The sequence below is a fragment of the Rutilus rutilus genome (assembly GCF_951802725.1).
Source record: "Rutilus rutilus genome assembly, chromosome: 3".
NCBI lineage: Eukaryota > Metazoa > Chordata > Actinopteri > Cypriniformes > Leuciscidae > Rutilus > Rutilus rutilus.
In genome coordinates, this window is record NC_140211.1 from 16,372,586 (window position 1) to 16,399,639 (window position 27,054).

Here is a 27,054-nt window from a genome sequence, read left to right on the forward strand (position 1 = left end):
ATATTAACTTATTGACAGAAAACCGGTAGTTCTATGTGAAATCAGACATTGAGCGCCCTCATATAGCAAAAGTGGCATGATCCTCGTTTCATAACACCTCTGCGAAGATTCGACCGTGAGATCGGTAGTCGAATCAGGCTCTTCCTATCGAAGCATCGAATCTTCGACTATTCGGGGTCACCCCTAATAATTACAAGGAAAAATATTCCACATAAGGGAAATCATTGTGGTGTCCATGAAGATGTGAAAAAAAGGCATAAATCTAGCTTACACATTTACCAGAATTATTATACGCCTGTTTAACCGAAGCTAATTTGGGTGGGTTTCTCCCATCCCTATACAATGTCACTTCTCTGTCTTTTACGGCCCTGACGAGAACGTCGGTCTCCTCGGCTGTGAACCACTCGTGGCGTGCGCCTAGCAAATCTGCCGTTATAATAGCAATCCACCATGGAACAAACGCGCCTGCTCTTAACCCTTTCGCACGTACGATCACACCGGTGTGATCAGTCTAGGCTGGTCCCTGGAGCGTACGATCACACCGGTGTGATCAGTCTAGGCTGGTCCCTGGAGCGTACGATCACACCGGTGTGATTAGAATGGTCAGTGCAAGACGTGATCAACTGCTAAATTCGAATGTGCTTTCGCGCGTTGGCTGGCGCTGAGCCAGAGACAGGCGCGCTCAGAGCTGTCATATATCACAGCTTTTCAGTGTTTTCAACCACATAATGTTTATTTTAGGTTTCAGACATATAAGTACTAAAAAAACAATACATTTGGAGTTTGTAAAATACACACTGATGTCAAAGGAAGAGGCAATAATAATCCTTTCCATTATAATTAGACATGTTTTATTCATATCAGATACACATTGTGTAAGTAACTTTACAGTTTACTCTATTCCTCTCCCAGTTCACCAGCCACTTACTTTTATGTATTTCGGGAGAAGTGGATGAATTCACGTGTTGTAAATCCAACAGATCCGATTCTCTGAACTACGGCTGCGGCACAAACTAAGATAGCGGCGCCCATCGCGCATACAGCTCAACTAACGCGATCGTTATAAAGGTGTTTAAAAAACAAAACACTTCCAATTGCACATATTTGACAATCGGAATATCAGATATTTTTCATGCCATATCAAACAAATTTGTGAATATTTTGAATAAAAAAGGAAAAATGACACAAAAGCAGATCATCATTCATTCAGCTCACGCGTCACCATGGAAACCATAAAGTGACACATTCTAAATAACGGTCGCCTTGAAAAACTCACGCTGGGGGGTCAGCCAGAATATTTTAAACTTACGTGTGAAAGGGTTAAAGGTAATGTGAGAAAATGTTCTGATTGGTTTATTTCACGTTACGCCCAAACCACACCTATGAATAATGTAGCTACTTCAGACCAACCCATTTTAGATTTGCGTCGGAATCCGCCCACAAAGTTACTTGCGTTTCGCGTTTGATACTTGCGTTTCAGATCGTTAAAATAGGGCCCTAAATGTGTAAATGTAATGTATTACGTTACTAACTGCAATTTTTGTCATGTAATTTGGAATCAGTAAACGACTACAATTTGTAAGCAATCTACTTAGTACTGCTAAAGGCCTGGTGGTTGGTGGATTATGTAAGATATCAAAATCTTCCATCATTTCCTGTCCTCTCCACAATCCAGTCAATAAAAAGTGACAAAAAGGACAAAACAGTGATGCTTGACTTACACTAAAATTATAAATTCAGCTGTATATACATGTTTTAGAGTGTTTTGTCGTGTGTAAGTGAGCATCACCTCTGACCCAGTAGCTGTGATCGCGTCCCTGAGGGTGATATGAGGTTGATCTCCAGGTCTCCTCTGCGAGGGTGGACGATGAGGACTCGCACAACCACATGCTCCAGGAACACCACATGCTGATCAGCCTGTTCGCTGCAACCTGTGGTCGACATGCTGGCGTTCAGTTTCTGATCTGCTCGAATGTACCTGCAAGAGGACCCAAGGGAGTCAGTGGAAAACAGGTCAGAATCTAAAACACAGATCTGAATTTATCATGAGTGAAAATACGAAATGAAGATTAAAAAACTGTCAGGTTATATTTGACAATATAGCATAAATGGTTACTGATTTTTAAAAGATTCTACAAAGCTTTTAGAAACCTGATATCAACTAAAAGTGGATAGAAGAAATCCGAAAAGAATTTAATCACTGAGAAAAGGCGCATGAACGTGCATATATATTTAGTTAAAAAATATATTTAGTTAACTGACAGGTTAAATGATAAACAATAAACTGGATAATTTATTTGTTTTTTAAAAAGGCTTTTAGAAACCTGATATCATATGTGAAGGGCAGATGCTAATAATTTTTAAAAGGAGAGCGTAAAATAAAAAGGGAATAGTAATTTATTCTGTCGAAAAGGTCAAATAATACCATAAACATAGTCCTTACAACTTTTGCACCATATGAGCTCTATTGTAGCTACTTGATGATACTTTTATGGTGCATTTTTGTTCATTTATACAGTTTGGCAATGAAACTCAACATCCACTTTCAATGTAGAAAATGCATTTTAGTGTATTTCTTGTGTGGCGTAAATGACGGCTGCTTTGTGTAACCACTTGTTTTAAAAGGGAAAAACTCCCAGTTTTCCCGGCTGTCCTCAAGTATTACAGGGGTAAAGACACTCACATTATGCAACGACAGAGACAAAATGTCTCTTAACATGATTAATGGCTGAACTTAAGACCGAGCAGTGTGTTCTGAGGACAAGTGGCCTTCTGGGAAAGTCCTGCCTCCTTTGATTCATTGTCAAAAACCACATGACTTTATTTACATCTTTTGCTGTAGGATTTACACTCTTCCAATGAACAAAGTGTCACTGCTATAATGAAGTCATGTCAGGTCATAAACACTACCACAATATCCTAATTATCAATTTTAATCTCAGTTAAGACAGATTTGCAAATTTCTTGGTGCTTCTGACTGCACTGAACTAATTTGTTTTTTGTGTATTTTGTGACTACTGGTTTAAGAAGTGACAGGTTTGTATGACTAAACTACATGTTTCATAATCCTTTGTGCACCTAGAGCATCACACGTAATGTGGATCATTAAGCTGAAAAAAGCAATAGAGAAATTTTAAATGGCCTGACCTGATCAGTTTATTTCAACCTAAATCGTTTAAATCACATAGTAAGCATCAGAGTATCTGTATTACACATATCCTTCCCCTTAATAGTGTGAAAAAAGAAGAATAAAAAACAACACAAATTGTCATTCACAATTCCGTTTCGTGGCTCATTAAGCTACAGGATCATTTTTTCGGGTCAGTCCGGAAGCTCATTTTGTTTATTAAAGCCTTTTTTTTTCTTGGGAGCAACACCGTTTCAACGGTTTTATTATAGCAACTGTGCCGTTTTATGGTTCTGCTGATAAACAACACCGCACAGATGGCAACAAAATTAGTCACTAGAGGTCTGAGCCATTATTTAGCACAGGTTCAGTAGCAGTATCACCCAGAAATACTTTGAGATTGGGCTATAGCCTTGTTTCAATCTTGTGAATGATATTCAAAGGAAAATGTGCTTCAAATGGAAGGCTGTGTCCCTTCAATTTACTGTAACATGACGGCTTGTGGTTAAATTTGAGGGGAACTTCAAGCTTCCCCCCGAGCCAAAACCTGGGGGGAAACGGCATCCATGTGGAGACCAGGCATTTCCCTGGGTTCAGATAAATCTTTAAATACACATATGTGTGTGTGCGTGCGTGCGTGTGTGTGTGTACAATTATTTTTTGAATTTACCCTAAATTTATTTTAACCTTAGAAATACATTTTGTAATATATAGCTTAAACACTTTTTTTTTAAAATTTTTCAAAATTTATTTAATTAAGTCATGCTGTACAGTTCTGTACAGTATTAACTAAAACTATATATAAATTAAATAGCTACAGTGAGGAAAATAAGTATTTGAACACCCTGCTATTTTGCAAGTTCTCCCACTTGGAAATCATGGAGGGGTCTGAAATTGTCATCATAGGTGCATGTCCACTGTGAGAGACATAATCTAAAAAAAAAATCCAGAAATCACAATATATGATTTTTTAATTATTTATTTGTATGATACAGCTGCAAATAAGTATTTGACCACCTGTCTATCAGCTAGAATTCTGACCCTCAAAGACCTGTTAGTCTGCCTTTAAAATGTACACCTCCACTCCATTTATTATCCTAAATTAGATGCACCTGTTTGAGGTCGTTAGCTGCATAAAGACACCTGTCCACCCCATACAATCAGTAAGAATCCAACTACTAACATGGCCAAGACCAAAGAGCTGTCCAAAGACACTAGAGACAAAATTGTACACCTCCACAAGGCTGGAAAGGGCTACGGGGAAATTGCCAAGCAGCTTGGTGAAAAAAGGTCCACTGTTGGAGCAATCATTAGAAAATGGAAGAAGCTAAACATGACTGTCAGTCTCCCTCGGACTGGGGCTCTATGCAAGATCTCACCTGGTGGGGTCTCAATGATCCTAAGAAAGGTGAGAAATCAGCCCAGAACTACACGGGAGGAGCTGGTCAATGACCTGAAAAGAGCTGGGACCACCGTTTCCAAGGTTACTGTTGGTAATACACTAAGACGTCATGGTTTGAAATCATGCATGGCACGGAAGGTTCCCCTGCTTAAACCAGCACATGTCAAGGCCCGTCTTAAGTTTGCCAATGACCATTTGGATGATCCAGAGGAGTCATGGGAGAAAGTCATGTGGTCAGATGAGACCAAAATAGAACTTTTTGGTCATAATTCCACTAAACGTGTTTGGAGGAAGAAGAATAATGAGTACCATCCCAAGAACACCATCCCTTCTGTGAAGCATGGGGGTGGTAGCATCATGCTTTGGGGGTGTTTTTCTGCACATGGGACAGGGCGACTGCACTGTATTAAGGAGAGGATGACCGGGGCCATGTATTGCGAGATTTTGGGGAACAACCTCCTTCCTTCAGTTAGAGCATTGAAGATGGGTCGAGGCTGGGTCTTCCAACATGACAATGACCCGAAGCACACAGCCAGGATAACCAAGGAGTGGCTCTGTAAGAAGCATATCAAGGTTCTGGCGTGGCCTAGCCTGTCTCCAGACCTAAACCCAATAGAGAATCTTTGGAGGGAGCTCAGCGACAGCCCAGAAACCTGACTGATCTAGAGAAGATCTGTGTGGAGGAGTGGGCCAAAATCCCTCCTGCAGTGTGTGCAAACCTGGTGAAAAACTACAGGAAACGTTTGACCTCTGTAATTGCAAACAAAGGCTACTGTACCAAATATTAACATTGATTTTCTCAGGTGTTCAAATACTTATTTGCAGCTGTATCATACAAATAAATAGTTAAAAAATCATTTTTTCCAGTGATTTCTGGATTTTTTTTTTTTAGATTATGTCTCTCACAGTGGACATGCACCTACGATGACAATTTCAGACCCCTCCATGATTTCTAAGTGGGAGAACTTGCAAAATAGCAGGGTGTTCAAATACTTATTTTCCTCACTGTATTTATAAAACCATAATAGAAAAAAAACGTAAAATTGAAAAAAAATTCATTGTTGCCGTGGCAACTAACTGAAACAATATATTTAAGTGGAAGTATTAAAATAGTTTAAAGTAAAAAAAAATAACAAATTATGGCTAAATAGAAACAAAAGATCTAAATGACTATTTAGGCACTTAAAATTAAAACGTAAAATGGAAATATAAAAATAAAAGCCAATTAAAAATAAATATGTTAATAATACTGAAATAACACTGGCTGTTTACAGCATTTATTATAAATGGAAAAAAATGGACACCAAGATTCCTGCATATAAAGCAATAATTGGTTCGACCGGACAACTCGTCCGAGAGTTGTGTAAGTGTAAGCAAACCATCTAATCATCAACAGCACAGCACCATTGTTTACAGGGTTGGGGAGTAACAGAATACATGTAACGGCGTTACGTAATCAGGATGCAAAAATCTGCTGTCTGTTATTTGTTACGATTACATCAAGAAAAAAAAACTATTTTATTTTTTTTAAATAGTAAAAAACTATTACAATAGTTTCACTTAAAACTGAATAAATTTGTATTTTGACATAATAATGCTATATTGTCAGTAGTGAAGCACGGATCGCAGTTATATCCTTGGATTCTGCGGATAATGTGTGGGTCGGGGGAGCCAAGTAATACAAAAATAACATTCCAATTAATAGCGAGTGGGTCACAGGTCGACGAGAGATAAATCATTAATGTGCTGATTTTAATAAAGACACGGAACTCTCATTTCACGGTAAAACGCAACAAACGTCCTTCACTCTTTTACTTTCGTTTTCAACAACAACGCATATCTTCAGGGAAAAACAATAAAGAAAAACATATGCTAGAGCACCTCCTAGTTTTATAATTTTCAGACTTTCAGTAAGCTACGCAGTTGCAGGGTCCACTTGTTTAAGCAGCAATGTAGGCAAAACTGATCCGAGAGAAATTTCAAAGAGGAGAATTAAAAACAAAAAAGAAAGGAAAGATAAGTACAGTGTAGGAGCATTTTACTCAAATAGTTAACCAGGATGAATCAAATGATAGGTATGTGATGTGTAACGGCTGTGAAATATGTGAAGCAACGCTGTATATATGACAAACTCATAAGCTAAATATTAATTTAAAAGCAACCTACTTCAGTGTAATATGTTACCATAGTATCATGATTAACACTGAGAATTAGAATAATTGTAATGTGAAGCATCCGTATAGTGGTGCTCACGTGAACAGCGTCGGAGACTCTTTTCTGGGTGTGTGTTCACTGTGTGTGTGTTCACTACTCACTGCTGTGTGTGGGTGTGCACTTGGATGAGAGAAATGCAGAACACAAATTCCGAGTATGGGACACCATACTTGGCTACACGTCACATCACTTGGAGGAATCCAAATGTAATCAGATTACATTACTTTCATATTGTGGTACTTTTTAAGTCATTTGTAATTGTAACGTAACCCTCCCAACTCTGATCGTTTATGGCATACAGCCATTACATTTTTCACTTCATAGATCCAAAGGAATGAGACTGTAAATCGGTAGATGGCAGATCCATCAAACGAAATTCTAAGCATGGCCAAAGCACCAGCTAATTCCGTCTCGATAGCCATCCGAGCGTGAGATGCTATATATAAATCCCAATCTATGATCAATTTCGATGACCGCAGCAGTCATGCACACAGACAACACTGCACACAGACTCTCTGTGTTTTGAAGCAGTAGACGAATGAAAGATTTGATGGTTTAAAAAGAGAGCCAGTTCAACAGGGGACTGGGGTGGACATTGTGATCCTGGATTTTCACTCTGCATCCTTCATCAGCAAATCAATTTGAATGCAAAAATCAATCTCATGATTCCATGAAATTTGCTATTCAATGCTATGAGGCACAAAATCAATAACCATATTTTAGGGGATAGATGTGGGGGAGCTAAAAATGTGTGTCAGCTGTCAACTTATAAACTTAGATAATTAAAAAAATAAAATATAAAATGATTTTTATATTTTTACCTTTTGCCAAAATGTATTTTAACATTAGAAATCTACATTTTGTATTTAAAAAATATATTTCACGAAGTCACGCTGTACAGTGTTGTAATTGTTAACTAAAACTAAAACTATTAATAATAGTTTTTGTTAATTGAAATAAAGCTGGAATAAAATTAAATAAAATAAAACATTTAAACTTAACAACTTAATTGAAAATGTAAAAGTTAGCCTTGGGAACACTGAAATTAAATAAATTTAAGTTGCAGTTGATAAATTTAACTTAAGTTGAAGTATTAATATTACTAAAAACTAAATTAAATATAAATGAAAGCTAAATCAAATCAAAAAAAAAAAATTACGTAACATTTTTATTTGTATTTTTAAAATTTGCAGCAAGTCACACATAAGAGTGCTAACCGCAATAAAACAATGGATATTTTGCATTTGATTAATTTAATAACTGGATTTCAGGGAATAGATGTGGGGAAGCTAAAAATGTGTTAGACAGGACAATGTTTTACTCTACACCTTGTTTGTCCTTTTACATCACAACTGCTGCCATAGGGGCGACGCTCTCAGAGAAACAGCCGCAAACAAAAAGGATGACATCTTTACAACACAAACACAATTTAATGAGGGTGGACTTTTCATTTATTCTTTATTGCTTTATCAAGCTCATTGATCAAACCCCAAAAGAAAGAGTGAACAGAAAAAACAACTATTGTTGGAAATCTTATTTAGCTGACATGAGAAATGTACTGGCTAAAACAACAATGTTCTTTTATTGTGTTTACACTACGGTTGACCAGATGTCCTGAATTTACAAGCCACATCTCATCCTGGTAAAGTTACATAATGTCATTATTATCCTTAGTTTTAGTTTGATTGCTCACAAAAATTCTCATATGAAGGCTCAGAATGTAGTGCACATGTTGTATGCAAATCTTCAATGGAGATTTAACGGAGACTCTGCTAAACTTCTCCTCTGGTGTTCCACAGAAGAAGAAAAAAAGCCATTCAGGTTTGAAAAGACATAAGGGAGAGTAAATGATTGCAGTTTCAATTTTGGGGTGAACTATTCCTTCCAAGTTAATAAGAGTGGGTGGACTGTAGTTCTTTGACCTGTTAACAGAAGAGTACGTACTACATCTGCTGTTTCCTCCTCTGAATCTGAAGAGGTAAGAAAACATCTTCTGTGCATGTTATGCACAACAACATTTTGGTTTGAAGAAATATATGCACAACTTTTATTGGCTGCCATTTGACAGATTAATTTCAACCATCTTAAACCTTCTAACTCTATGCTCACTTTAATAAATCTGTCTGTTGATTCTAGTGTACATGCAGCTGACAGACAACAAGATTAAGGCACTAATTAACCACCGCAAAGTGTAGTCAAATGCTGATCTACACAATTATTATTAGCTGTTTTCTTATTGTGTTGCTTTGCATTTTCACTTTCAGTGTGAACTCTTTTTCAGGGTATGTTTACACAACAACAATGTACTAAAAATAGTAAAGTTTTTCCTTACAGACGACAACCAGACGATCCCTGATCAAACTGATTCGCAGACAAGACTAAAAAGCTTTATTATGCATGCCAGGCCAGTAGTTGGCAGTAGTTTTCAGGCCCCAAAAACACTGTTGTAAATGAATGTCTAAAACGCATATAGGGCCCTATTTTAACGATCTGAAACGCAAGTGTCAAAGCGCAAGTAACTTTGTGGGCGGGTCTTGGCGCTGTTGCTATTTTCCCGGCGGGATAAATGACTCTTGCGCCTGGCGCAAATCTAAAAGGGGTTGGTCTGAAGTAGCTTCATTATTCATAGGTGTGGTTTGGGCGTAACGTGAAATAAACCAATCAGAGCGACATCTCACATTCCCTTTAACAGCAGGCGCGCTTGTTCTAAAGCGGATTCCTATTATAACGGCGGATTTGCCAGGCGCACGCGAGGAGCGGTTCACAGCCGAGGAGACCGACGTTCCCGTCAGGGACGTTGGGGATGGAGAAACCCACCCAAATTAACTTCGATTATTACTATCTATCTATCTATCTATCTATCTATCTATCTATCTATCGTAATAATGTATGATTTGCAAAAATAACTGCTGCGTCTGTGTGTAGATGAGAGAATCAAAGTGTATGCGCGTTGTGCACACGCTACATTGATTAAGGCCAAGCATGCGCCCTTAAAATAGCATATGAATAACATGCGCAACACGCCACTGACTTTAAACAGTTTTTTTTCAGTCAGTGGCGCAATTGTTTTCTAAACCTGTAAAATAGCATGAGGGAACGTTTGCGCCGGAACACGCCTCCTCTTTGCGCTGAACCGCCCCGGGGAGCGCAAGTGTATTTCTTAGTTAATCGACGTGCGTCTGTGGAGGGAAAAGTCCGCTTTGCGCGGGTGCAAAATAGGAATGATACATGCGTCGGTGTACAAAGTCATTTGCGCTGGGTGCAAGATAGGGCCCATAATGTTTTCCATTTTTAGTTCAATGGAATCAGAATCACAGTTTTAATCTAAAACAAATAAAATGCATCATTTTTAAATATTATTAATCAGTCTATGGCATAGTCACAAGAAAACGAATACCAGATTACTATCCTAAAACACTAGATTATTGCTTTTACAGAGTCTTTGCAAGCACATTTTTGTTGCTTCTGTGCATTCAAAATTCCCTTTCTCTCCCTGAAAAGACTGTCGCAACTTCTGTTTCATGACAACTTTAAATCAATCTTAAAATAATAAAAGTAACAGTAACTACAGCTCTGAAGTTAAAATTGCCATTATTTACTCACACTCATGTTGTTTCAAAGCAGTAGCCTATGATGTCAAAGCACCAATGTTTAACCCTAAATAATGTTCAGTTTAGTGGAACTCAGATAAACTTAAAATTCATGTCATTCATAACGTCTTCAGGCATTATAAATATAATAGTGATATAGCAATGCATTTATACACACCGGAGGTTGGGGATCATCAACTCAAGATTAAATCCAATCTGTTATCAACCAAACCAGCAGTTAAAAACAACTACCTGTCCAACCCGGGTGATTCTTGACAAATGTCTACATTCTTGACATGTCTAAAGAGTTTATTGAGAGATGTGCTGCTGACAGTTCTTTAATTCAATCAGTTGGCTCAGACACGAGGCCAAGAGACGATCAATAGCCGCTGCTTCATTTTGACAATCGATTTCTTTCAACACACATCACAAATTACATGGACCCCGACACAGAGGAAGAGTAATCAAGCCATGTGACGTCCTTGACAGAGGACAGATGATGTTATTGACACAATGGATTAAAGACGTGCATCAAAATGAGCATAAATGCGTCAATGACTGTCCTAGTTTGAATGCAATTTTAAATGTGTTGATTCTAGTACACAGCTGACAGAAGACAAGATTAATGCACTGATTAACCACTGCAAAAGCTTAGTTTAGTTTTCAACATTGATAATAATAAGAAATGTTTCTTGAGCAGCAAATCAGCATATTAGAATGTTTTTTAAGGATCATGTGACACTTAAGACTGGAGTAATAATGCTGAAAATTCAGCTTTGCATCACAGGAATAAATAACATATCGAAAGAACCCCCACCCACCCATTAAAATAGAAAACCGTTCATTTCAATTGTAATATTTCACAATATTATGTTTTTTACTGTATATCTGATCAAATAAATGCTGCCTTGGTGAGAATTCTTTAAAAATAGCATAAAATGTATTAAAAAACATCTTACCAACGACATGCAGATACAGACAGACTCTCAACACTTCCACAAACATTAAATCAGCTGATTAAGCAGTTTATAGCGGCACTTTGGGGTCAAACTGCGTGCAAATTAATTACCATTTGGATTGTAAATGTGATCCACCCCCATCTTATTTAAATTAGATTTCACGAATAATCAGGTTTGTACAAGCTGGTGATAGAGATGGCCTAGTCCTGATAACCATTCTAAAATTTACAACCGTTATTAAAGTACGGTTCCATATTGTACACCTTTCTTAAGTTTTATTGTAGGTTGTGATGTCCTTAAGAATATATTTTTGCGGTATAAGTACCAAAAACCATCCCAATATATTTTTAAAGCTCCTTTCTCAGGAGCTCTGCTAAGAACAAGTCGATTTTGGCCTGTCTAATTAATATTCATGAGCCTCTCTTCTGATTGGCCTGTTGTTTTCTGAGTGTTGCACGGCCAGGCCAACCAAAGTTAACTAGGGTCATGTATGCTGTAGCCTGTTGTGGCTTGGAGATGCTCACAAGTAAGGTAAATAAAACAATTGCAATTGACGCCTAAGGTAAACTTGTAAAACTATGAACTGTAGGGACTGCAGCATCTTTGAGGAGTAGCTTCTTTGAAAAACCGGCCTGATTGACGAAGCATTCACTTGTGAAATGTGCAGAACAGACGGTTAAGGTCGAACTAAATTGCTGTGGTATTTCTGAATAAATAAACATTAGCCACTGTTGTCTTATATTAATGTTGTCCGGAAGCCTGTGTAGTTTCCTGACAGTGGGCAGTGCTTGGGGTGGGACTGAAGGCGGTGACTGAGTAGTTCTGACATTACATTTATATGGAAGTCACAACGGCTCGTGAAAAGGCACAGCTACTTTATGCAGGGTGTGTGCATTAGTCTGTGGAATGTGGATTGACTGTTTTGAAACATATATGGTAGTTTCATAGCCCCTAGACCTCTGTTATCATAAAAATAAAAATAAAAAAAAAGCCAGGAAATTTCAGTTTTGACAATATGGGACCTTTAAAGAAAATACGCAATGCAGTAAGACAGGAGAAAATGCAGGCCTTATATTATCACCACTAAAACAAAACAGTATAAAGCTTTAAGGTCACAATGTTTCATCATGCCCTTCAACAGATCACCATAATAATCTGCCTTTCAATGCAGTGACAGCACATCCTCTGAGGCCAGATATGAAAGAATAGAAAATCCCTTTCAATATAAATCAGTAGTTGGACGTGCCCATATGAGATATCACAGTTCAAATTAGGCCACACAGAGCAGTCGAGTATTCAAACTCAAATGCTATAGGACACTTGAACCGACGCATTCCCGCTCGGCTGGAATGTAAGCTGTTTTTGTGTTGACACGGAGATGTGACACTGTTGTGTTTGCTTGAAAGAATACAACGATCCAAGACAGCAGAAACCGGTTCATGCAAATAAAATAACTATGCTCAAGCTCAATAATGTACAAAGTGCACTATGTAGATGCTTCTTTAAAACTGTACTTTGCCACGATACAACAAGCTACACACAATTTAAAGTAAACACTGGTCACGTAAATCATGTAAACAAATAATTGCTAGCCACACTGAAGTTGTGTAGGGATGTCACAGAGAGGAAATTTTTACATTGGTACATGAACTCTGAATTCACGATCACGCATATTCTTTCTATAGGCCTATAACTTGTGGACATCAGGGAGCCACTATCTATATACGGGGTATTGAAATCACTTTTGAATGCTCGCTCTCTTTTCACTTTCGCATTCGCAGTCACAAGTAATCTGTGGGACCCATTTTCAGCCCGGAATTTTTATGCCCAAGACCAGCCCCAACAAACTTATATAACACAAACACTATTTTTAAAAATGCCAGTATAAGGTGTAGCTAGTAGCATCATACGGAGCCCCTGGCCTAAAGGAACATGGTGAAGGAAAAAAAAAAATGAGATGGGAGGAAAAGTTATATGTCAGTGCTTTTGCGTTCTCTCGCAAATGTTTTGCGTTCCCCGAGGAACTTTCCACGCCATCGCAAAACTTTTGCGTTTCCCGGCTAAACTTTGCATTCTCTCGCAAAGAACAAGTTTTGAAAGCTAACGTAAAAGTTTCTCGGGGGAACGCAAAACTTTTGCAAGTGAATGCAAAAGCATTGAAATATAATTTTCTTAAGGGGCTTCGTAGTGTCACTACTTACTGTTAGTTCCTCCCCTAAACAGACCTAGAAATAGCATTGGATCAAGTTTGACCGTTCGAAAAGGTAAAGTTTTGCAGAAAACTTCTACTTCCTTTGTATGCAGGGACCATCTGCTTAATATCCAACAGCACAGTGGCGCTGAAAAATTTAGATATTCCTGGAAATGCGGTCACTTTGTTATAAAGCCTTGAGGTTTGCCAAAATATCTCAGTAATTCAGACCTCTTACAGGTTATATCGCAGGGATTTAAATTGAGATTTGAAGTGTTGTACTGAATGTGTAAGTGATTCATGGCGCTCAAGTGGACTATCTCAACATGTCTGCTGATTGTACACTGCTCATAAAACCACCGTGAGACGTCGTTCCTCTCTGAGGTCGAAACGGAGCAGTGATTCATGTTATGAGCTAATAAAGCTTAGACATGCTCCAGTTACCACCACTGACCTCCTGATCATAATAAATGCCTCTAATTATTCCCATTAGAATCAGATATTGCTTATAAATGAAAAAGCAGTATTTGTTGCAGAGATGGGTCAAGTTTGAGAATAGGGTGTCTGGAAAAGGATCAGTAGACTGTTGTTGTTTTTTACTTCAATGAATGATATGAGAGTAGCTGGAATGGGTATATCAGTTTCATAATGTTGAGTCTTTTATTAAAGAATCTGAGACTTGTTCATTTGTTATGAATAATCGTCTTTGGGTTTGTGGCCATTACATTTTAAACTGAAAGAAAAAACAATCAAATGAGATGAAGCACCTTTCATTTGTATTTAATTAAATTGAATTACCAACAATTAGGCATTACCAGAATGAGCATTTAGTCTGGGGTCAGGAAGTCTTTTATGCTCAACAAAGGCTGTATTTATTTGATAAAAATACAGTAAAAACAGTAATATTACGAAATATTATTACAAATTAAAAGAAGTGTTTTTTTTAATACATTTTAAAATGTAATTTATTGCTGTGATGCAAAGCTGAATTTTCAGCACCATTGCTCCAGTCTTCAGTGTCACATGATCCTTCAGAAATCATTCTAATATGCTGATTTGCTGCTTAAGAAATATTACTTATTATTATCAATGTTGTGATACTGTAAGACTGAAAATACTGGTTGAGGCCCTGGTCTGAGACAAAGGGCTAATTACCATTTGACCTCCCCCATACGACCTCACTTCCGCAAACTACTAAGAACTCACACAAGAATATGGTTTAATGTGAATGTTTATCATTGACTGTTATGTTTTTGGTGTCATTTGAAATGTCTCAAAGTGAGTGGTACAGATATCTCATATCCAGATAGATAAAATAAAAGGTAATAAGGTTTTAAGAGTTTATGGATAACTGACTTACAAAGGAAGGTGGTCTCTCAAGCAAATGGTCACCCACCCCCATGAAGGTGCGACCACTGCATGCAAATTTCTTTTGTTAGTACGTTTCCTTGTGAAAGGTTTGTGTATATAAGGAGATGCAGCAGAGAGTTCGGGCCCTTTTCTGTACTTCAGATCGGCCCGTGAGGCTGAGAGAAATAAATCTCTCAGCCTCACGTATTTCTTAAAGTTGGGTTTGCATCTTCTCTCTATTCCAGAGCATTTGATGTTGTGTATCGATTATCTTTGAATTGATTATGAAATTGGCATGATACATTTACCTGACATAATAAATTGTTAAATTTGATTATTCTAACTGATTTTGACATTGTTCATTTAAAGGGTAACTAAACCCCTGGTCAGAGCCTGACTCCACCCACTGGCAATATTTGAAAAATGCTAGAAAAGTGGGCAGACCCCAACGGAGATAGAGGGGACGAACCGTGAGCGGAAGGGCGTGCACCTGAGAGTCCTGCTGTCAGACTGTCTAAAATGGAGAGTTTGCTCACAGGGTCGCAAGACGACGTAAATGCATCTGATGAGTTTTATCGAGTTGATGTCAATAGCGCGCGCTCTGTATAGGCATATTCATATTTTGCAGCTCTGTGAAAAAATCCAGCAAAATGCGCCGACGCGTTTGTCGACCCCAGAGGATTAACTTTAGCCTAACCATAAATTGTGATTAAAATATATATGATCACTCACATCAAGACGCCGCTGCGGTGGTGGAGTCCATGCAGGATCGAGGAACAGCGTTTGGCACTGCGTCGCTGTTCAGCGCGAGCTGTGTGGAGAAGCCAATGTCCACCTCTATTGCGTTGGAAAAGCAATTCCGCGTAAAACGCAGGTTTTACACTCACGGTCTTCCAGGCCAAGTGCATGCAAACACTGGCGCCTAATTTCCAAGTCTGCTGGAAAGCTATGCAGTTGCACCCAGCAACACTATACCTACCACTGTACTAAATACAGATAAATCTACGCTAGCTCATCCAAGGGCGTGGTGAGCTCGTACCAAGGGAGGGCGTGGTGAGCTGGAACCAGCCTACGTCACGCAGTACCGTTTACGTCACGCAGTACCGCAACATCCAATAGGAAAATTCAACTGCAGTAGCCACCGTTCAACCTGAAGAGGGCAGCACTCAGACGTTTTTACACCATATATTGTAGAATTAAAACACTTTATACCCAAATGTCAAAAAAGTTACTCGAATCAATGAACAACACTAATAAAGCCCCATTCTTACAGATCATTAACTAAAAAAAGTTGGTTTAGGGTTTAGTTACCCTTTAATGGTTAAAAGGAATAGTCAAACATTCGCTCACTTTTAGTGAGGCACAGATATTATTAAATTCTTTTCATTTATGGAGTTACGAGAGAATACATGATTAATGTATTGCATTTAACCAACCAATACTTTGCATGAGAAAAGGACAGTAACACGTGATACCTTCCCCGTGTATTGGCGAACCGGCAATTGGACCAATATAGCGGGCCTTACAATACTTAATTTTTTTGTGGAAATGGTGAAACATCTTTCAGTATTTTTGATGCAAAGAAAGTTCAAAAGAGCAGCATTTATTGTCTTTAAAGTAATTTATAAAAAAAAAAAATACGTAAAAACTGTAAATACTGCCATACCGTTGGTATGACATAAAATTGCTCATACTGTAATTGAAGATTTTAGTTATGCCAGTAATGCCACCCACCTCTACAGAGATACATTATTGTGCAGAAGTGAGTTCTATTTGCCAGTGTGAAAGAAAAAGTGAATCTCTCCTCACCGGGTTCTGCGGTCTGAGGTCTTGGTGCAGGTGTGCTGAGGAGGAACATTTCTCCACTTCTTGGCTTCCACCACCATGGCCTCAGCATCCACCAAACCAAAGCCATACAGATGACTGACTAGTAGCCAAACACACAAATACAACAACACACATACACATTATTAACCAGGTAATACTTGTTACAATCACGGCTGAAGCAGATGCAGAAGCAGGATCCAAGCGCAGCAGGTTTATTAAACAAACTCAAAAGCTAACAAAATAACAGTTACTCAGGACACAAGAACAGCCCACATACAACGTTAACAACTCACAAAGACTGAAACAAGACACAGGGCTTAAATACACAGACAGACAAGCTAAACAAGATAACAAGGGGGCGTGGTTAATAGAAAACACCTGGGAAGACTAATCAACATAACGGGGAACTCCAAAACATGGGACAGGACAGAGGAACACAGACATAAATCATAACATAACCCCCCCTCTTATGGGCGGCTCCCGACGCCCATAACAACACAACCCATAGTTCAGGAGGGTGGTGGAATGGAGGCGGACCGGGGGGCGGGATGGAGGGCCAGGCCCGTGGAACGGCAGAAGACCTGGAGACTGCGGCAGGACGGGAGGCCAGGGCGGATCAGGCAGTGCAGGAGACCAGGGCGGATCAGGCAGTGCAGGCGACCAGGGCGGATCAGGCAGTGCAGGCGACCAGGGCGGATCAGGCAGTGCAGGCGACCAGGGCGGATCAGGCAGTGCAGGCGACCCTTCGGGCGGCCAGGGAGGAGACGACCCTTCGGGCGGCCACGGCGGAGAAGACCCCTCGGGCGGCCACGGCGGAGAAGACCCCTCGGGCGGCCACGGCGGAGAAGACCCCTCGGGCGGCCACGGCGGAGAAGACCCCTCGGGCGGCCACGGCGGAGAAGACCCCTCGGGCGGCCACGGCGGTGAAGGCTTATTGCCCTCCCCCCAAATTTTCTTGGGGAGGTTAACGGACTTAGGCGCCGGGTAGAAGGAATCCAGTGGCGAAGGCGTGTCAGGGCTGGATGAGACAGGCGGTGAAGGCAGGTCAGGGCTGGACGAGGTCTGTGACGAGGGCAGGTCAGGACTGGACAGGACCAGTGATGAAGAGGGCTCTGAGCTGGGCAGGACCAGCGGCGAAGAGGGCTCTGAGCTGGGCAGGACCAGCGGCGAAGAGGGCTCTGAGCTGGGCAGGACCAGCGGCGAAGAGGGCTCTGAGCTGGGCAGGACCAGCGGCGAAGAGGGCTCTGAGCTGGGCAGGACCAGCGGCGAAGAGGGCTCTGAGCTGGGCAGGACCAGCGGCGAAGAGGGCTCTGAGCTGGGCAGGACCAGCGGCGAAGAGGGCTCTGAGCTGGGCAGGACCAGCGGCGAAGAGGGCTCTGAGCTGGGCAGGACCAGCGGCGAAGAGGGCTCTGAGCTGGGTAGGACCAACGGCAAAGAGGACTCTGAGCTGGTTAGGACCAGCGATGAAGAGGGCTTAGTGCTGGACGAGACCAGCAGTGAAGGCTCTAGCTTGGCGGGCATGTCGCTTGCTGTCTCAGGCGCGGCGGGCATGACGCTCTCAGTCTCAGGGGTGGCGGGCAAGACGCATACTGCCTTGGCTTCGGCAGATTTGCCGTGAAGTGCGGGCTCGGCTGGACTGGCGTGAAGTGCGGGCTCGACTGGGCAGACGACTGGCTCTGGCTCGACTGGGCAGACGACTGGCTCTGGCTCGACTGGGCAGACGACTGGCTCTGGCTCGACTGGGCAGACGACTGGCTCTGGCTCGACTGGGCAGACGACTGGCTCTGGCTCGACTGGGCAGACGACTGGCTCTGGCTCGACTGGGCAGACGACTGGCTCTGGCTCGACTGGGCAGACGACTGGCTCTGGCTCGACTGGGCAGACGACTGGCTCTGGCTCGACTGGGCAGACGACTGGCTCTGGCTCGACTGGGCAGACGACTGGCTCTGGCTCGACTGGGCAGACGACTGGCTCTGGCTCGACTGGGCAGACGACTGGCTCTGGCTCGACTGGGCAGACGACTGGCTCTGGCTCGACTGGGCAGACGACTTCTTTACCATGTACTAGACTCTGAACTTGACTTGAATCAAACTTGACTAGGCTGGTGGGATGTGGAGCATAACGGCGAGTTCCCCGGACGGATATCAAAGGGGGGTCGATCAACTTGGATGCCAGATCAGCACTGTTGGAAACCAGCTTGCGTGCTCTGGGCCAGACAATCCCCGCGTCAGATCCCAGGCGGATACTGAGCTCCTGCTCGGTGGGTTTAACTGGTTTGACGAGATGAGTGATGTTGGTGGAAAACGCACACTCAGGGAAAAAGCTGTCCCAGCAGACAGATATCGCCTCCCTCCAGTTTAGCCCTGAAAGATCGGGGAGCGGTCGTGGGTCAACGTACTGGGCCCCGATCTGGTAACAGGTGATGATGATTTGATCGCTCAGACCACAGTCAACCGCCAGAGAACAAAATCCAGTTGTGAATTCGAACAGATCGCGGCTGTCCTGAGCCAGCGCCGCGATCAGATCCCAACACATCCTGAGCACTTAAGCTGAATCTTACTACGGCTGTGGCCGGGTATTCTCTTACATAAACCCTGCTGCTGGATTCATGGTCTTGGTGAGTTGTTCTGTTACAATCACGGCTGAAGCAGATGCAGAAGCAGGATCCAAGCGCAGCAGGTTTATTAAACAAACTCAAAAGCTAACAAAATAACAGTTACTCAGGACACAAGAACAGCCCACATACAACGTTAACAACTCACAAAGACTGAAACAAGACACAGGGCTTAAATACACAGACAGACAAGCTAAACAAGATAACAAGGGGGCGTGGTTAATAGAAAACACCTGGGAAGACTAATCAACATAACGGGGAACTCCAAAACATGGGACAGGACAGAGGAACACAGACATAAATCATAACAATACTAGGGAATATATCTTGAATCAAGTTTAATTTTCAAGTTTGTGATTTATGCTTACACAATATGTATACACACACAGTATACATACACAATATATATAGAAAGAAAATGATTGAAAAAATATTTTTTTTGCTGTGTAGATTTGCAAATCCCTCTCATGCATTCAAACACATGGTTTGGTGTTCTATTCCACAAAAATAAAGAAGTACTAAGAGTTCCATTAAATGACTATGCATTTGGACATACAATACAGCATGTCTCATGCTTGTGTCAAAACCATCTAAAATCAAACTGATCATGAGTGCACTTTATTACTCGATTGTGGCTAATAAAATAAATGATACTACAGTACACACCACACATTTACATTTGAAATAGTAAAAATACAGACTATACATTTCTGAGGCTTTTACCTTTATGTCCGGCAGCATTGGTTTTCCAGTCACTAGCTTTCAGGTGAGCCTGTCTCGATGTCTTTACAAGGAGATGCTGGACATCTCTCCATGTTATCAGAGGACTGAAAAATAAATTGTTAAAGAAAAGAGAGAACTTTTTAAGCCTTTTGAGTTTTAATGCTTTATTGAAAATGTCCTCTGTAGAACAACAGCTATTTCATTTTATTTGAAAATTGAGTTTTGCTTTCCATCTGTGAGGCTCTGTTTGTAGGGTTTTTTGGGACACTCTTTCAATTTATTTTAATAATAATTCATTTGTTACATTTTTATAGCGCTTTTCTGGGTACTCAAAGCACTTTACATAGAAGGGGGGGGGGGGGGATCTATGCATCCACGCAGAAGGTAACAAATGCATCCAAGACAAGACTTAAAAACAAGAAGACTTTCACTATTTCTCACATCCTGAGGATGCAAGTTCCATGAATACTCATCACTGAGAGAGCAGGATGAAGTCGATTATGTATGTGAAAATATGCAGATTGAGTGACACTGTTTATATGAGCTTCAAATAATAAAGTAGTCAAATATGACATCCAAACAAAATAACCTATTTAGACAGACACTGGAAAATGATCAATACATGAGTTTTTATATGAGTCTCTGCTCCTGCTAGAAGACGAAAATGTTGGCAAGATCCAGGCCTTTGATTATCGCCGTTTTATTGTCAGTATCTGGTTCTCTTTCACCATCTCATGTTTGAGATCCACCAGTGGGAAGGGCATCCGTACCTGACATCTGCAGAAGCATCCAATTGCACCAAGTCTGGTAAGACAGACAGCAGCGTGCAGCCAATGCCCAGTAAGGCCCCACCCCTTACCTGCGGGCATAAGAAGCCTGCATGCGCTGCTGTTCTCCAGTTGACATTCGCTTCTCGCAATCTCTGCACTTACACAGTTCGGTTGGATTTACGCTGCTCACCTTACGTGTCTGCAGGAGGAAAAATCACCAGATCAGCCTCCGCCAGGCGTGACAGTTGTTTTCAACCAAGTTTAGCTGTGTTTGCTTTCTGAGCTGCCCACGCTCTCGCATCTTCTCACCTGTTTCCCTTTCCACGGCTTTTTCGCCTGAGTTTTTCGCTGGTATGTCGCTCTCTAAACCTGCCGCTTCTCACATGAATAATCACGGGCCTGCCCGGCCGCTTGTGGTGCGCTGATTGCCGCGAAGGACCTTCACCCGTTCTGCGTGCACTGCTTGGGCCTCAAGCACGCAGAGGAGGCTTTGGAGGACCTGGAGAACTGCAGTCATTGCCTGATGCTGCCGAAAAAACTCCTGCGACGCCGCCTTAAAGTTGCCGCATCCCAGTGTGTTGAGCTCGGCTTTTCTGACTCGGATGGGGGACACGGTGACGATGACGCGACATCTCTCATCTTGGCTGACCAACCCAATCCTGCGTTCCCTGAAGAGAACATCTTCGTGGGCAACCTCCCGCTCGTCAACAAACTGGCCGGTTCTGGTGATGACGACGACGCAAGCCTTCTCGCCCTGCAACAAACCCCCGCCACGACAGAGCAACCCACCCTCTGCTAAGCCCTTTGGGAAACCGACTTACAGTTACCCCGATAATGCAGGGCTACAGGCTGCAGTTTGTAATTAAACCCCCGCATTTCAACAGCATTCTCTCTTCACACACGGAGGACAGCGCCGCTCACGTTCTGAAAGAAGAAATCTCCTCCCTTCTTCTCCGCCCCATTTTGGACCTCCGAGTGTTAAACAAACATTTGAGGAAATACAATTTCAGAATGTTAACTCATGGCTCGCTCGCCCGCGCCATAAAACGGAACGACTGATTCAAATCGGTTGATCTGAGAAAGTGTTGTAGGACACCTGCCATGTCTTATGGATAAGGGCAGGTCTTTTTCCACAATTAAGGTCTACCTGGCAGCGATTTCTTCTTGTCATGTGGGTTTTGAGGGCTCAACGGTTGGGCAGCATCCTCTAATCCGCAGATTTATGAAGGGTGCCCGTCGCTCTTTGCCAGTCATCAGAAGAACGGTCCATGAATGGGACCTCTCCATGGTGCTGGAGGCTCTGTCTCAATTTCCTTTTGAGGCCGAAATATTTCCCTAAAGCTGCTGTCTTTCAAGACTGCTTTGCTCTTGGCCTTGGCATCAGCTAAACGTGTCAGTGAGCTACATGCACTCTCGGTCCATTCCCCGTGCACTAAATTCTCTCTTGGTGGAGATAAGGTTTTCCTTAAGCCTAATCCGGCCTTCATGTCAAAATGCTTCCCTGCGTTCACATCGGAGGTGTTGGAGCTGTCCACTTTTCACCCTCCTGCTTTTTCCTCCACGGAGGATCAAAGGCTGAATGCCCTGTGTCCTGTCCCTGCCTTACAGACATATTTGGCTGGGGCCAGTGCTTTCTGGAAGAGTGATCAGCTCTTTATTTCATGGGCACCCCCTCACAAGGGGAATCCCATATCTAAGCAACGCCTCTCACATTGGCTTGTGGACGCTTTAATTTTGGCATAAGAATCGAAGGGAGTGCAGCCCCCAGGGGACATCAGAGCTCATTCCACTAGGGCCTTAGCCGCCTCGTGGGCTCTGTTCAGGGGAGTATCGCTGCAGGACATTTGCTCTGCTGCCAGCTGGGCTTCTCCCCATACGTTTGTGCGTTACTACCGGCTGGATGTCACCAGAACCTCGGTAGCACATTCGGTTTTGGGGATGGGGTCGCCTTAACCCTTCCTTCTCTTGTGTGTGCCACACACGTTTCATGTCCTGCCTGTACATAGCCGTTATGTGTGTGCGTCAGTATGGCGAGTTCTCTGAAACATCGAGTGGAGAGATCCACCAGCTTTGCCACGCTTACCGCACGAGAAGCGAATATACTTACTGGAGAACAGCAGCGCATGCAGGCTTCTTATGCCCGCAGGTACAGATGCCCTTCTCATATGTGGATCTCTCCACTCAATGTTTCAGAAAATCGGCGTTACAACGTTTTCTATTGTTTTCTGCACCAGACTAAATCCACCTTCTGAATGTATAACATACAATCACATTCAGACAATAAAAGAAAAATACTGCAATTTTTTTGGGTGTCATTTTTTTGATTGGTTGGGACAGACTTCTGGACTTCATAAAACTTCTCAACATGCAGACGGTCCTGTTAAGTTCAAGACAGTAAGATCACAAAATATTCAGAACGTTTTGTTTTACTTCACTCTAACAGATAAAAAAAAGACTGTGTGAATAAGAGTGAATTTCAAAAGAGCAATAAACCTTCAATGTTCTTTATTTTAATAACCACTGCATGGTTGCTAGGTAGTTGACAGGGGTTTCTGGGTGGTTTCTAGGCTGTTGTTAGGCAGTTGCAAGGATGTAATAATATTAATAGTAATATATTTGTCTACAAACTTAATTTGAGGCATGTAAGCAGAACCCTTTAGCAGGGCTCCAGACTAACTTTTTTTACTAGGAGCGCTGTAGCCCCTGACTGAAAATTTTAGGAGCGCAATCAGAAAATTGTAGGGGCACACCTTAAATCAGCATGCAATGCAATTATTCAAAATTCCCCCAAAATAACTGTAATACTGACAAATTCTTTAATAATAAATAGACTTCACGTACAGATATTACAATGTGCAGTTTTATTTTAAGTTCACAGGGCTCCAGACTAACATTTGAGGGCAGCAGCACGCTCCGGTGAGTTCTACAAAAAATATCTGGTAGCACTGGGGCTGACAATAAAGCACTAATCTTAATTTAGAGTGTAGATGAAATTAACTTTAATTATTATAATTCATAATGTCTTTATTAATTAAAAAACAAAACGAGTGAAATTTTTTTTATTAGGGAATGAACATAGCCAATAAGCATCCTACTGTTTACAATGGTAATTCAATTTTTTTTTTTTTTTTAAATAAGTGTTTAAATAAGAGTTTTCCTACATCTTAAAATATTTAGTTTTAGGACAATCTTTGAAGGATGAACAAAAAAATGTGTTGGTCATCACATTAAAAATAACATTTATTAATGATATTATAGTTTTGAAGTGCTGGAACAAGATGTGTAGTACTTGTAAGCGTTTGACTATTTCTGTCACAATACCATAGCTATGTTTAGAGTTACTACATTAGCCTAAATCTATGGTGAATGTTGCTGATTTGTGGACTGAAAGCCTTCTATAAGTGTTTCTCCTGGTTTCCACGTCAGCGCTGTTTGATCTGATATCTATGGTTAATGGATCTCCAGAGTCTGAATCTCCTAAGCCCCTTCACACAGTGCGATTATCCTGGCAAATTGCCAGAACGCCTTCTGTGTGAACGCAAACACGACCCGGGATTGATGCCAGCATCGATGCCGGGTTGGGGACCTAGTAACATTGCCGTGTTCAGTCCCGGAACGCGCGCTGTGTGAACAAAAGCCGTAATAATGCCGTGTCGTAGTGATGCCGCTGAAGCCGGGATCATTCGCCAGCTAGTGAAACGTTACGTAATGCGCAAGTTTATGATCGAATCAGAGAAAAAAAATGCACAAGCGTGGTTTCGTCAATCAATCAACAATCGCAGCTCATAAGCAAATTTAAGACGCTGCTGAGACATTACAAGTCACATCGATGTCATGTGTCTTTACGGGATTTTTACAGGTTGTGTGTGAACGCACTCTCTGATTCCGGGAAAATCACTGGCTGTGTGAATGAATCAAAATCAAACGAACCCGGGTCACTTTTGTATTTTCCGGAATCTCTGTGTGAAAGGGGATTTAGTAACAGTGTCGCGTGATCGAGATCGGCCCGCGACTGGCAAGTTCAGTGCGCTGCGCTGTCTATTATTGGTCCGAACTAATAAACGGTCCGTGAAGCATGAATGAGTAGTGCATTTTCGTCCCGCTTTCATTTTGTTTGCATTCGCTGCTCTGCAACGTTGTGGTATATTTGGTCGCACCGGCAGAAAAATGGTTGCAAAATGCGACCAATTGGTCGCAGTCTGGAGCCCTGTTTAGTTTAAAAGGTCATGAATATGACATTCATACAGACTGACTGAATGGCAGAAGAACTGACGAGTAATTATGAAAAGTGTAAGTGCTTAGGTAGTTCACCTAAAAATGACAATTCTGTCATAATTTCTGCCCAAAAAATATTTTACATACATGCTGTAAACAGCCAGTGTTATTTTAGCATTATTTATATACTATTATAGTTTGTATTCATATTTTTAATTAACTTTTATTTTTATTTTTATATTTATATTTTAATTTTATTTTAAGGTTTAGTAATTTTATGTGCTTTTGCCTTTATTTCCATTTAATGTAGCTTTACTTTACATTTACCTCAATTTTGGTAATTTTAATATTTCAACGCACATTTATTTTATTTCAGTTAGTTTCTAATGCAACATTTCTAATTTTCATTTGAGTTGAAAGTTTTATCTACAAGTTTTACTTAATTTTATTCTAGCTTTATTTCAAATAACATTTTTTTTATAGTTTTAGGTAACTAATAGCATACAGCATGACTTAATGAAATACATTTTTAAAATTGAAAATATATTTAACTGAAATGTCAAAATATATTACAAAATGTATTTACAACATTAAAATTTATTTTGGGTAAATGCAAATATATATATATATATATATATATATATATATATATATATATATATATATTTTACTCTTTAGTTTTTAACTGCGATAACTAATACTACTAACTTTATGTAAAACATTATGAATTATGATACTGCATGGTTCTTTGGTTCAGACTGCTTTCTTGCCTCAACCGAACTGCTCCAGAGTTCTCATTTTATTCGGACCGATTGTTTTGGTGCGGTTCCGAGTGCAGTTGCAATGTTCAAATATGCCTAAACTAACCAAACTAAGAGGAAAACTGTTCCAGGTTCTCAAACAAATGCTCCAAATGAGCCAGCAGTGAAAATGCAATAAGTGATGACAGAATTGTCATTTTTGGGTGAACCATCCCTTTAAACCAATAAATGAAAGTTAGTTAAAACACTGAAATTTAAAGAAGCAGTGCAGCTTTCTGCAACTGTATGGAAACCTCACTTTGCCTCCAGAGCAAGAGCGACGACACCTGCCACCATCGGTGCAGACACTGAGGTGCCTGTGTGGCCATCGGTACACCTCTGCCGCAGGTCTGTGGTCACCTGGTATCAGAAACACATGAATACAGAGAGTTAACAACTTCAGTTTAGTGGACGTACATGAGTCTGAAACAAAAACAGAGAACATTTTTTCCTTTAAATCTTATTAACATGTATGGCAGGTCTTCTAGATTTGTGTGCAGCCACTTCTTTCGTTAAAAGACACTTAATTGTATTTTTAGAGCTGCTTTATAGCAGAATTTCAATTTGTCTCATATTTGATGAAGTTTGCATAATTGATTCTGTTATTTCCCTGTTTATTAATGTGAGGTTGCTTTGAAACAATCTGTATTGTATTAAGTGCTATAGAAAAAATGGTGACTTGACTTGACTAGAGGGAAATGATGCAGGCGTCAGGGTCCTACATTCAGATGAAACATTGTCTGAAAGAATGCTCTTTCATGACAGTGATGGGACGAGTGGTTTTCTGCAAAGTGCTCTCACTGCTCTGTAAATATTCCATCGCTGTGGTTTTCTGGGAATCAGCGGGTCAGCTCTAGTAGCCCGCAGGCAGAGTGAGCGAGCGCTCGAATGCGTCTTCAATCAAACATAAGCTTGATTACACTGGCGTTTCTCAAAAGAACAAACATGGGGTCAGTGCCACTGACACTGTCCCGAGGAAGACGCTGAGATAGAAGACAAATGCTCTCGTCCAATATGTGTGCATGTGTTGAGTCAATTGAGTGGCATATGTTCATGTTTAAAAACAGCAGTCAGGAAACAAACATGACAGTAATAGACTTTTAAATTTTTCTGAAGAGAAAGAAATGTTTTTAACACACTTCTCGTCAACCATCTGCATGTTGAAGGAAATGGAATTTAAGATGTTTTTAAGATTGCAAATTAAAAAAAGAATTAGCTATTTTGCTAATTAAAGATTATTAAAAAATATTAAATTATTCACTATCCTTATAA

The 27,054-nt window shown here is 40.9% G+C and overlaps 1 protein-coding gene across 1 annotated transcript in view; it reads right to left on the reverse strand.

The window, feature by feature from the left end:
* The window catches only part of pcsk6 (proprotein convertase subtilisin/kexin type 6), a 94,747-nt gene that overhangs the window by 41,043 nt on the left and 26,650 nt on the right, over positions 1-27,054 (reverse strand). Inside the window, exons 9-12 of the mRNA XM_084405153.1 lie at positions 26,042-26,142; positions 19,998-20,101; positions 16,643-16,760; positions 1,790-1,978 (exon numbers count right to left, since the gene is read on the reverse strand). Coding sequence (XP_084261279.1) covers positions 1,790-1,978; positions 16,643-16,760; positions 19,998-20,101; positions 26,042-26,142 — 512 coding nt within the window. The remainder of the gene's footprint in view (positions 1-1,789; positions 1,979-16,642; positions 16,761-19,997; positions 20,102-26,041; positions 26,143-27,054) is intronic.